The 14024-nt window shown below is 39.8% G+C and overlaps 1 protein-coding gene across 3 annotated transcripts in view; it reads right to left on the minus strand.

Moving 5' to 3' along the window:
• The window catches only part of DOK7 (docking protein 7), a 109358-nt gene that overhangs the window by 20228 nt on the left and 75106 nt on the right, over positions 1 to 14024 (minus strand). For all 3 annotated transcript variants that reach the window (XM_066573344.1, XM_066573346.1, XM_066573345.1), the window contains exons 8-9: positions 12265 to 12313; positions 9581 to 9652 (exon numbers count right to left, since the gene is read on the minus strand). In XM_066573344.1, coding sequence (XP_066429441.1) covers positions 9581 to 9652; positions 12265 to 12313 — 121 coding nt within the window. The remainder of the gene's footprint in view (positions 1 to 9580; positions 9653 to 12264; positions 12314 to 14024) is intronic.

Raw genomic sequence — 14024 nt, forward strand, 5'->3', positions numbered from 1 at the left:
AAAATGTATAATGCACAAAAACAATGGTGAAATTGCAGTTTTTTTTCTATTCCCATTTAAAAATCTTAATGAAAGTTACTAAATACATTCTAGGCACCCCTAATTAGTTCCATTAGAAGGACAACTCATCCATCAAACAACAAGTCCACATAAAGCTATATAGACCATAAACTAAATAAGTTATGGCTCTTGTAATGCAAAGATGAAAGAAGGAAAAAAAAACTGCTCGGTCATTAAGGTGCAAAACAGAGCAGTCACTGAGAGGATAAGCAATCCAATCTTGGAGCTTGCATAACTACTACAGCCATGCCGCCTATGTGAAAAATGCCCATTAACTGGAAGGTTCTTTGAGGTCATTTAAAAGTGGGTACTGGGGTGGGAATGATCATATGATCTTGAGTCTTGTAATCAGAGTATTTACCATAAGTGGACAATATCAAGAATCAGCCATATCAAAAATATGCATAAAAACAATGTAAACATATCAAGTTCCCTATAGTTATCCCTCTATTTTCAGTAAAATACTACATTATTTCAGAAGCTTTACAAACTGAATTACAGGGCTAGTTTTCTAGGAAAGTACTTATTATTCTCCAGGATAAACTCATTTTTACTACTCTGTAGTGAACTGGCCTTCAGGAGAAAAGCAGAAAAGAAAATGCTGGCTCCCAATACTTATTATATACTCAGATATAATGTTCACAGCCTGTGTGGCTGAGAGCTACCCTCATGGGACGCTCTACATTATCTTTCTCACCCTCTATGAATTTATCTCTATGAAACCATTTATTTTTTTCATACAGAAAGTATTCTCTCTCATATATGGACAGTTTTTCATCGTGCGATGAACAAAAATTACTTTAACCCTAAACCTCTCCAAAGCCTCATTCCGATACAGAAGCCTCTGGGAGACGTAAGGCTTAACTTGAGGTTTTCTAAGATGAATATAAAGATTTTTGTTCTCATTTCCTCTAATGACTGCAGGTCTTGCATCCAGAATATAAATACAGCAATGTGTAATACTTTCCACATCTCTCACATGGAGAAAACCAAATTTCAAACCTAACTAATAAATGTTTGTATATTTACTGGTAAAGTTGAAAATTCCAAGACCTGAAATCACAAGAACTGCTTCTAAATTCTTACAGTTGTATATAGAGACCTTTGTGGACTTTCTTAAAGCAGTTGCCATTAAAGTGCCTTGACAGGAACATAAGGGTTCCAATTATTAGCCAAAGCAAAGGGGCCATGGCAAGCAAAGCGCTTTGTTCTGTAGAACCTTGGGGAGGAAGGAGTTTACAATAGGACATTAGATTGTCTAAACTTAAGGCCCATGTACAGGTAATGATTATCGCTCAAAATTCATTCAAATGACCGAAAATTAGCGATAATCGTTATATGTAAACGTGGGCATCGTGCACTTCTAGCTTGAACGATGATTATAAGGTGAATTTAAAATCCATCATTCATTTAGTGAGAGATAAGGTATCTCTCAACAGACTGCAGGCTGTTATCTTGACAGGAGTCGGGAGATTACATTGTAATCTGCGGGCAGCCACGAAGAGAACAATGCAGCTGTGTGCACAGCGGAGCATGTAATTAATCACACTCTGAGCTCTGACAACATCTCCTGGAGACCCTTTTACATGCAAATAAAGATGATAAATTGTTAATGGCCATTAACACTTTATGCAAAGAGATCGCAAAATCAATCTTTCAGTCATTTGAAAGATTATCTTTGCATGTGAATGAACCTTTAGGTTCTCTTAGATAAAACTTCAGTGTGAGCCATTAGATTTGTGTAAACACCATATTACAGATCCGTACAAAATATGTTAAATCTGTATCGCAGCCAGTTTTGGACTGAGGTGTAGATGGCCCATGAGTAAAATGCACTCTGGGGGACCACTGTACACCTAGCTACATGCAAATATTACCTGATCCCCATTAGCAAATTATGCATTCTTCATACTCTTCAATGGAAAGGTGGTTGTGTTTGCATGCAACCCTGTCCCATTCAGGACCCCAGTGGTGGCATTTATGGCATTTCCTGTGATGGATGAGCTCGCACCACATGAGCAAAAACTGCGCCAAAATGCAGTTTTATCATAAAGCGACAGTCTTTTCACATAGATTTTTATCGGCTATGAGGTTTTCCAGATGAGCAGCAGTATTACCCACAAAACCCCACGGTGATTACCAACCATATCGATATACAGTAAAACTGAATGTCAGCATGGCTTTTCTGTTACTTCACCCTTAACAAGGTCCCTTGTAGAATATAATCTGTGTGGAAAACTACAACTCTCAGCAGCTCCCAAAAGTTTATATTATTATAGCTCCTTATACAAGAAAAAAGGGTAGTTGGAATTTGATAATTAATTGATTTAAATTACTTAGTAGGATTGGGGACACTTTTAGTTTCTGGAGGCCCTCTCAATAGCCTGCTGCATGGTCCTTGCCTTGAACTAGGGACTAGAGATGAGCGAGCACGCTCGGTAAAGCATAGCTCTTCTCGAGTAACTGCATACTCTCTCTCTCCCCCTCCTCCCGCTCCACCCCCCCCCCCCCCGCACATTTGCTCGGATGAGTATGCAGTTACTCGAGAAGAGCGATGCCTTTACCGAGCATGCTCGCTCATTTCTACTAGCGACCCTCTAAGCCTTGAGCCAGGCATATGTGCTTACATAGCATCAGGGTGCAGTCAGCACTAAGAAGCTGCTAGATGTTTTTTTGAAAGAGTGGTGCCCATCATGGGAAAACAATGGCCGGCCTCCCAATGTGCCTAGATGTCATCTCAGCCACCTTGAGCATCTATACAAATAAATAATCTAGTTTATTATATGGACGTATAGGCTGGATGAGATGATGCTTCTCTGTAGTGTAGCTAGGGTACTGCACTGTGTGGCTCATACATGGGTGGGGAATAGAGACCCACTCCTGACTTGGGGCCCACTAGGGGATTCACCTGTCCCCTATGGGCCAGTTTAAGCCTGAACACAGCCCTCATGGAAATTTGTGAGCCTGTAAGCCAACATCAGGCTCAACAACTGGGCTTGGAAGAACTGCGCTGGGCACTGCTGCCATGCCTGGCCTCCTCATGTTGTCTACGGGCAACCTAGGTTTTCTGAAGTTGTGCTAACCATGTGTTGTGTCTAACAGGATAAACCACAGTGAAACAATGGAGAAAAGAGATAGGGCAACATGGTGATGCTTTAACAGTTCTTTACTGAAGAAATTTTTAAGGAACACTAATACCGGTAACAGGTGTCTTTTTTTGGCTTAAACTCCATATGACAACACTTGTGGGAGCACTAGCTCATCAACTCTGCGTCTAGCTCCAATATTGAAGATCCCCAGGATCTGAGGATCATCATGCTGCTGAGGAGGCATGGAAGGGAAGAGCCATCAGGTAATGCTGGGTGGCCAGGTAAAACAGAGGCAAGACAATATGTGTAGTGAGACTGAAGTGGCTTGGAGCGCTCTGTACCCACATGATTCAAAATTTGTGTGACAAATCATTCACCCACATGTCGCTGCTTGAACTTAAACTTCGCTGAACAATTTAGAAAATTTTTCAGCATCAGGGGCACCAACTTCTGCTTTTAGAGGGAACACACTCACTATCAATCTTTGCCTCTAGTCCTCTCCAGAGGTTATAAGAACCCGCTTGTAGCCCACAGGGGCAGTGTCAAAACCCACAAGACACCTCACGCCAAAAGTGTTGTCCCCTAGGCACACCAGCCTTAAGCCACTTCATATATAACTAATTTTTAACTACAGGCCTACTTCCATTATACGTTGCACAGGAACCCACTACACAGTCCCATAAGCGTACACAGCCACGCACCCAAGATACATAGCTGCCCTGCCATACTCTGTGCACCATTACAGTTTTGCCAAGTCATATTTATTAAAGTGACAATGTAAGGGCCCATTCACACAAGCTTATTTTCTGTCCGAATTGTAATCATATTTTCTATGGACGCAATACAGATAGCATACAACACCATGGATTTCTATTGGTGTATTCCGATAAGCAATTTTTTCATGGACTGATTGTTCGCTAAAAAAAAGCACTTTATCATGTCCTATTTTTGTCCGTATTTATGAACTAAAAATCGACCATTAAAGTCTATGGGATCACATAAAAACGCAGCAAATACGCTGTTGCATATATATTCACTACGTTTTTAAGTATGTTGCCAGGAGACAGTGGTAAAGAAAAAGTGACATCAATGGGGCCTTCTTGTGAGTTTTTATTTGCGTGCATGGAAAACGCAGTGAATACAGATGCGATGCGGACGTAAAAACTGCGCACATGCATCAAATGTCTTTGCAGCACGTACATACACACAGTGAAAACAGAGCGTTTTTGACAGACCAAAATTGCATATGCCTTGGTGAATGAGCCCTAAAGCTCAACTTTTAATAACATTGAGATTTTGCAATCAGCTCTACACAATCCCTATAGTTTCAGGTGATCAATAAAGATTAAACACTTCTGAGTGGTTAATGTGCTTGTGCAGACCCTCCATCCCATATTATACCAACATGTGCCTCTGATTTTACATATTCTGTATATTTTTTAAATATTTTTTTCCTTTCATATTTATAAAGCTAGAGGAAAGGACAGAGGTGCCCCTTATGTACAGAACCACAGATTATCTTTCCCTACTTGTAAAATATCTTCAACCAGCTGTTCAAGACAGACAGGTGTTAGGAAACTATTATTCTCAGTGTGCCCTGACTTCCAGGGCATACTAGGAATTGTAGTTTCCCAACCAGTGAAAAACAACAAATCGAAGTTCACATGTTGAAATGAACTAAAACACTCCAATGGAGCCTTCATGGAGTCTCCATTAACCCCTTCAGTGACTGGTTCATTATTACCATGTCATGCCGTGCAGGGCAGGTTTTCTATATGAGTCAACAATGCAAGTAAAAACCCCAGAGATTTTCAGATAACAGCTCAGTGCTCTGCACATTTCAGCAGTAGAGCTGTCCACGGAAATCTTCCAGGGTTTAACTGCATGGTCAGTGCAGCAAGCCCCGGAGATTTTCCGGGCGTGCCACTAAATGGGTTAATAGCCCACAACCTGCTAATCTGTGAAGACTAAATGGATAGAAGGGTTTGCATTAGAATAAAGTTGTGCTGCGATATTAGACCCAGTCTACATGGACAAAAGTAGCATTGCCTTTGGAACAAAAAGCAGATGTGATTTTATTTCATACAACCCCTTTAAGTTTGACTTGAATATGTTTTTTAAAAAATATATATTTTAAGGCCTATTTGAATTGAAATTACGTAAGCAAATTAAACCTGTCTCTGCCATGACAAATTTCTATTAAATCACCTAACACGCTGGCAAAACATTGCTGTGCTTCCATAGAGACCTGTCGCACAGCATGCATGCTATATAATTAAGTGATTATTATGTATGAAGGGAAAATATTAGTTCTAGGCAGGTATCTCATTGTACAACCTACTAAATTATGACTCATATAACAAGTGTTGACGCCCTTTGATTACTGGTAGAAGAAATAAGACTTGAGTGTTAATTATATGTATATTTATGTTCAAAAAGAAAATGTTCAAACCAGATGTGATCAGTCATATAAGAGGTCCGCTGCATTACTCAGAATTTATTTAGCTAAATTAGTCATATGCCATCTGGCAGGTAACATTTGAGTAGGTTAAGGAATGGAACCGTTGTGTTTGCATTATTGGACATGGATAAACTAAATTGGAGACTGATATCCAATGAACTAGGTGCCTTCATTACAAGGAACAGCATCAATAGCTACAACTACAACATTATAATGGAGTGTAGGCGTTTATATACACAGGCCTATCTTGTAGCTCTTTGGCCTCAATGGAATATCTATAACAATGCCCCCACCTATCATGTGCCATTTATACAACTGCTGTACAAGGTAGAGGGGCAACTGGGCACCCTCAGGTACCAGGGTCTAGATATATCTGCACCCCCTAAGGGCTACACCCCTGTCCATGTGTCTTATTAGGGCATATGGATGTTATACAGAGAAGTCCCCTGCTTAGGACTCCTCTCTATTATCCTTATATATAATTGTGACAGTAATTTCACACTTTTTTTCATCCATGCAGTACAAATATGTGAATATACAATCAGATCAGATACAACTGCCACAATTAAAGGGGTTGTCCAGGAATCCACAAAATACCCATGTCCATACAGCCTGTGGATACTCGTCGGATGTGAAAATGCATCTCTAGACCGCAGGTGAAGGGGACAAACTTCGAAAGGTGGCATAGCCAAATGTCATATTTAATGTTCTGCCTTAAAAGAACCAAACAGTGTGACATTAGGCCCCACCCCTCACACACAACCCCGCCCCAGGAACTACTCCCCTCCCATATACAGGAATCTCCTAAACTTCCTTTAGTAGCAGTTGCAGGTAGCCATCATGATATCTTTTAACTCTGTCTACACATAGGATTTACAACTATGTGTCAAAAGGAAAAAGCACCAACAGTTATAAAGATATTTATTAATTAGCTTAGAATGTTGAACCTAAAAATGACATTATGACAAAATATTCACTTTGTTCTACATAATTTTTTCCAAGTTCAAACACCCATAACCCATTGAAAATGCCAGAATACTATGACATTTTCTGGTATCTAAATTCCTATCCTACCATGATATGTCATGGATGTTGTTAGAGATTGCCCACATTATTCTGCATATAATATAAAGAATTTAATGGTATTAACTCAGATAGATAAATGAATGGAAGGACAGAGAGATAGATAGATAGATAGATAGATAGATATGAGATAGATAGATAGATAGATAGATATGAGATAGATAGATAGATAGATAGATAGATAGATAGATAGATATGAGATAGATAGATAGATAGATATGAGATAGATAGATAGATAGATAGATATGAGATAGATAGATAGATAGATAGATAGATAGATATGAGATAGATAGATAGATAGATAGATAGATAGATAGATAGATAGATAGATAGATAGATAGATAGATAGATAGATAGTGGAGGGGGTACAGTGCCAAACCAGTGCTGCAGCCCATTGCTCAGTTTGATCGACCGGGCAATAAAATCGTATCGGGTCATCCTGACCCCATTTATGATAAAAATCTAAAGAATATAATTTTAATAATAAAAATGAAAGAGTGAGTGCATTCTCGTATTAATGTTTTTTAGTTGTTAATACTGTTGCCTTTCACTGCTGGGGTCCTAGGTTCAAATTCCATCAAGGGTAACATCTGCATAGACTTTGAAAAACTTCAGATGTTGCCCTTGGTCAGATTTGAACCTAAAACTCCAGCACTGCAAAGCAGCAGTGCTAACAACTGAGCCACCACACCTGTCCTTTCAGCTCTGGGTGGGGAGAATAACAGGAAGAATAAACACAAAAATGTCATAAAAACATATAGTTGTTGCCTTTGGACAGATTTGAACCTACAACTCCAGCACTGAAAAGCAGCAATGCAGAAAACAGAGTCACCACCCCTGTCCTTTCTGCTCTAAAGGAGGAGAAAACAGGAAGAATAAACACAAAGATAATATAAAACCCTTTTCCAGATGTTGCCAATATACAGATTACAGGCTAGAACTGCAGTACTGTAAGACAGCAATGCTAACAACTGAACTACCACACCTTCCCATTCTCTGGAGGAGAAAGCAAAGAACAGGAAGAGTAAAGACAAAGAGAGCATAAGAATCCCCTCCAGATGTTGCCCGTGTACAGATTTGAACCTATAACTCCATTACTGCAAGGGAGCAGTGCTAACAACTCCTTCTCCAGAGGAGAAGATGCAAAGGAACAAGAATAATAAACACAAAGAAAACATACAAACTCCAGGTAGATGTCGATATTCAGCTGTGAACCTAGAACCCAATGCTATAAGGCAGCACTGTCCGTCACTGAGCCACCAAGCCTGGTACTTCTTCCTCCTCCTGCTTCTTCTTCTCCAAAAGAGGAGAATGCAAAACATAAGAAGGGGAGGAAGATCTTCTTTTTCTCCTTCATTGTCTTCTTTCCTTCTCCTTTTTCTTCACTTCTTTATTGACCTTCACTTTCTTCTTCTTCTCCCTCTTCTCATAAAGAGGAGGATGAAGAAGAAAAAAGAAGAACAATAAGAAGGAAGAATAAGCATGATGGCTCATTGATTAGCACTGTTGCATTGTAGTGCTGGGATCCTAGGTTCAAATCAGTCCAAGGACAACAGTTACATGGATTTCTCCCTTCGTGTTTCTCTGTCTCGTCATCTAGAAAAGGACAACCAAACATGGTGACTCAGTTGTTGACTTGCAGCACTGTAGTTTGACGTTCGAAATTGACCAAGGGCAACTTCTGGATGTAGTTTTTCAAAGTCCATGCAGATGTTACCCTTGATGGGATTTGAACCTAGGACCCCAGCAGTGAAATGCAACAGTGCCTAAATATATGATACCATGAAATAGAATGTTGCAACTCAAAATATAAAGTATTAATCAAGACTATTTTGTCAATGACATAGTTTTTTTAATCAATATTCAGTAAGCAGATTTTGAGGCAATTAGCCAAACGTCTTCATTTCCTTTCATTTACACTAGCACTGAAGGTGGTACATAGGGGGCCAGACAAAATAGGCATCTGGGACATCTGTATGAGACCTTTTTTGTGACAAAACAAACCATATATTATTTTGTGGCAAAAATGTAAATTAAACCTGTCACTAGGTTCATGCTGCCTAAACCACAGACAGTGTGAACCAGAGACTAGAGATGAGCGAGCATACTCGCTAAGGCAAACTACTCAAGCAAGTAGTGCCTTATGTGAGTACCTGCCCACTCATCTCAAAAGATTCGGGTGCCAGCGGGGGAGAGGGGTGAGTTGCGGGAGTGAGCAGGGGGGAGCGGGGGGAGAGAGTGAGAGAGAGATCCCCCCCCCCATTCCTCCCCGCTCTCCCCGCCCCCCGCCGACACCCGAATCTTTTGAGACGAGCGGGCAGGTACTCACATAAGGCACTAATCGCTCGAGTAGTTTGCCTTAGCGAGTACGCTCGCTCATCTCTACCAGAGACAGATATACCCATTCAGCCCATGTACTTTATTTTTCATTCTAAAATGCTGCTGTGTTACAGATAGGGGTTTGACTTCGGGCTCATCTGGAACGGAGCTCCGAGTTAAAGAGGCGGGCCATGCCTCTCCCTGCTACACACAAGCAGGGAGAGAAGCTGTCAGCCTTGATGTGGCAGGTGGGGAGAAGCCAGCACAGCCCTCGCCTTCGAGAACTCCAAAAGTTGAGCTTCAAGTCAAACTTCTCGGTATAATGTCTCTGAAACGCAGTAGAGTTTCAAAATAACACATACATGGTCATAATAAGTCTAACTGTCCCAAGTTCATGTACTTGTGGTTCGGGCAGCATAAACCTAGTGACATATTCCTTTTAAGTTTTCTTTAATGTTGCCTCAATTTTTTTTAATTGTACAGATTTTGGTTTAAAAAAATATATTTTGTTCTACAGAGTATGCTATCTACAAACGTCACTTCTTAGAGTATATTTGATGATACTTACCAGTAACAAGTAATATTGGTGGGACTTTGTGAGGTTTATGTGCTCCTGTTGATGCCAATGCAGAGGTGGCACCTGTGAAATCATTATATAGAAGACAAATGTCATAAATAGCAATTCTGTAACTTGCATTGTTTTATTGATATATATGTGTGTGTGTGTATATATATATATATATATATATATATATATATATATATATATATATATATATATATATATATATATATACTCAGTGTGTTCAAAAAGTATCCAATCGTATTTTTTTTGTGCGTAAACAAATGAAGCTAGGGAGTCATGGTTTGGTGCACATATTTAGCGATCCTAATATACATGCCTGGATTTTTTTCCTGCCTATAGAAGCTATCAGTCGCCGGCAGACAGCCGATGAGTGAGGAAGTGTAAGTGAGCGCCGTCTCCTTTTCTTTTTTGACAAAATGACAGAAAAACTTAAACAACGTTACTGCATAAAATTTTCTGTAAAGCTTGGAGATTCCCAAGTGGAAACGATCCGCAAGATTCAAAAGGCCTTCGGGGATGAAGCAATGGGCACCACACAGATAAAGGAGTGGTATAAATGCTTCAAAGATTGGCACACATCAGTGCAGGGTCAGGCTCCTACTCTCCCGATGGCTCCATGTGACTTCTGGCTTTTCCCCAAGCTGAAAATACCCTGAAAGGAACCAGATTTCAGTCCAGAGAAGACATCATGAAGAATGCTACTGACCATCTACACGCCATCTCAAAAGAGGCATTTTAGCATTACTTCCAACAGTGGCAGAAGTGTTAGGAGAAGTGTGTGGCTGCCCAAGGGAACTACTGTGAAGGAGAATAGAGTAAGATTGTTGAATCTGAATACAGATATTTCTTATGAATGAAGGTTGGATACTCTTTGAACACACACACACATATATATATATAATTTATAAAATTGTAAACATGCATGCCAATTGCTTAAAGAGACACTAAACCTTTGAATCATTAGTAAAATATAAATCAGAATATAAAGTTGCCAGCAGTGTGCAGGATTTTCTACATGTCCTTGAGATAAACAATGTTGTAGAAATCCTGCACTCAAAGATTAATGTTTTCAGCTGGTGAATATCAGAGGGGTCTAACATGTTTGCAGATAGGGCAGAGGGGAGAGGCTCCTGCTGCAGCCAGTTATCCTACAGTGAGACACAGGATTGTGTAGAGAAGGAGGAGTAATGTCCAGGCTCCTGGGACATGGAGAGAAGATTTCTTTACATATTTCTCAGTTTTAATTTTAATATCAGACAAATTAGGATCAAAGGAAAGTAACAGCACGAAGGAGTAAGTGCTGGGACCTTGGGACCTTATTTTCTCATCACGTACAACCCTCTTAATACTGAAATTAATTGATTTAATTTTTTTTGGAATATGCCTGTACTGATGTATACTAGTAGTCAGAATTGCTATCCAGTTTCCATAGTAATTGCCAAAGCATGCTGTCCAACTCCTTGTCTCCACATGTATTCAGACACTTGGAGGATGTAATGTCTATCTAAAAATACAGCATGCTGGAATAAGGAAGGAACAGTTAGCCATGGGGCTATATGGCAAACTTCACTTCAGGCCTAACCACAACAATCAGCAGTAAAAGTGCTCCAGAAATTGGAAGATAGAGGCCCAATGTCCACTTGCACACAATTGAATCCCTGCGTTCCCGCAGCCATGGAGAGAAAAAAAGGTTTTCTTACCTCTCCGGCTCCAGCGCAGATTTCGTCTGTGCTGGACGGATCTTCTTTCTTTAGCACAGCGGATACGTCTGGACGTACCAGTCGCATGCTTAGTGCTTTTTTTTATGTCCTGCTTTCCCGCGGATCCGTGGCACAGCCACAATGACAACTGTGCCGCGCATAGGACGGCTTCCATTTACTTCAATGGAAGCCGTCCTGCGGAATCTGAGACCAAAGTGGAGCATACTGCGATTTTCTCCCGCAGTGTGTGATCTACACACCGGGAGAAAATGGCATATGCATGTTTTTAAATTGTTTGCGGATAATAATGCATCCCAATGGGCGGCTTTTATTTGCGGATCTCCCGCGAGGGTTCCGCAAATCAAAGCCACAAGTGGACATGGGGCCTAATTGTCATGGTTATTGCTCTTGCTGTACCCTCTTACTGCTGTATATTTTACTATCCTTCTTTCTTTCTCCTCATATCTGATATATCTTTAACCCTTTCCAATCCACTGTCTGATGTCTAAAGACATTCTGATTAAAGGCTGTACAGCTCCGATGTCGGAAGACGTCCAGCAGGGTATTCTTACTGTAGATTACTGGCCGCTCTGTTGTCGGGGGACCTCTCCAGCATGTCACATACCACAGTACTGGCTCTAGCCAGCAGATGGTGCCATTGTATAATGTCAGAAAGAGAAAGCTCCCTAAGAAACCCTGAATCCAAAATTGGATTGCAAAGGTTTAATAGTGGAATTTGGTCTACCCTAGGTTACTGGGTATCTGCTGGAGATGAAAAATGTGATAACCATTCATGTCTATAGCAATACTTGTCCTACCTGTAAGGATATTGCTGTTAAACATATACTCACCAACAAGCTAACCACAGATTAATATAAATATATATATATATATATATATATATATATATATATATACAAGCATACATCCAAGAAAAAAATCATAATGCAAGACATATCTTCTTACCTTGCAGGGGTGTTGTCGTTAATATTCCTGGGTGCAAGGCTGTAGCTCCCTGAAGCAGAGACATAGCAATTAGATTGATGAACAGATAGAGTACACACAGTCTACTATACTTATAGGCTCCAATATTCTTGTCTATCGCAGTGACAGTACTATGGAATGAGGGTCAAAATAAGATTAAATGTGCTCCAAGTTATGTCAAATTTTAGAAAGCCTTAAGGCCACATTTACATGGGCAAGTGTGATATCGGTCCGAGAAACTTGGACCGATATCATACTTGTATTTCTGTGATTTTCCAAGTGCAATGCGTTTTGCAAGAAAAACGCATTGCATTGTCTAACATTTAATTTTAACATATGTGAAAAATCGCATGTTATTTCTAAATGAAAAATAAAAATCCCAATGCACGCACATTAAAAAATCGCATCTGCATGCGAGTGCAATGCAATCTTTTCTTTTTACTGCCATAGGAGATAATGGATGATACCGCCCAAAAAATTTGAACATGCTGCGATTTTTCTATCTTGCAGCCTTACTTCGAGCAAAGAAAAACATCCATATAAATAGATCTATTGCAAAGAATGGGTTCTATTTTCATGCAAGTTTTGTGCATCTTGCAACGTGTAAATATGGCCTTATGTGGTCAACAATCTTAATGCCAGCACAACAGGATCATTCACACATTTATATATTGTGAAATATGGATCAGGGATCCAGTTATCTGTCGTACTTATCTTACTTGGAACTCAAGTACTACATAAACATTTCTGGTAATTTCAAACTATGTAAAACTGTTGAATTTGATGTTTTTGTTAACTTTTTACTTCTGCTATTATTTTTCTTGATATAGAAAGTAGATTTCATAGTTGCAGGAAGAACACCTGGATGTATAACTAATTTGTCACAGTGAGGGTTCTATTGTAGTCTCTAAAACGTAACCTTTATTCAAAAGTCAAGAAATAAAAAGGATTTATATCTCAAAATCCTAAATTTATAGACACACGAACAGAAAATAATAAAATGTAACCTATTGTATAATGGGGATACTAATGTATGAGCCACCTTTGGATAGGTATTTGTATCAACAATATCGGAATAGGGAGATCCCAATTTTTTATTCCAAATATCCAATTATGTATGTCTTGAGGTTGAAAATCAAGTATAGGTCGGCTCAATAGGAATAGTGTTCCCACCTCGATGAAAAGATAATGCAGCTATTCAATAAGTAGGTAGGAGATTTAGGGCTCCAAGAATAGAGCAGGTGCCAACTTCCTACTATTGATGAATGCTGTCTATTTCGTCTAGAGCCATAGATGTGTATAAAGGTTGAGAATATCCACACTGTTTACGGCTTCTTAGGGAATGTCAGGGAATAACAGATGTAAAGCTGACATCTAAAAATTGCTACAGCTCAACAAAACCTTAGTGGGCTGGTAGCAAACAAAAGCCTAAATGCAGTGCATCAAACTGCAAAATAAGTTCATAGATGGGTTCAACGCGTTTCCGCTACGGATAGCGTAGCCTCATCAGGAACCACAAAAATTCTATTCCAAAAAGGTCAGCTTCAAAGTGACCGGTAAATCTCAAAATAAGGAGATACCCCTCATCAAAAGGGGAGATAAACAATCCTATCACTAGGTAAAACAGAAAAACTCAGATTCCCCCAGAAAGAAGTTGCAGGAACAAAATAACAAATGGCAGCACCAGCCTCTGTCATTCAGCTAAGAGCTGCCCCTGATTGGCCCTGCGCTGAGCCAATCAG

This window comes from Eleutherodactylus coqui, chromosome 7 (assembly GCF_035609145.1).
Source record: "Eleutherodactylus coqui strain aEleCoq1 chromosome 7, aEleCoq1.hap1, whole genome shotgun sequence".
In the NCBI taxonomy this organism is placed as follows: Eukaryota; Metazoa; Chordata; class Amphibia; order Anura; family Eleutherodactylidae; genus Eleutherodactylus; species Eleutherodactylus coqui.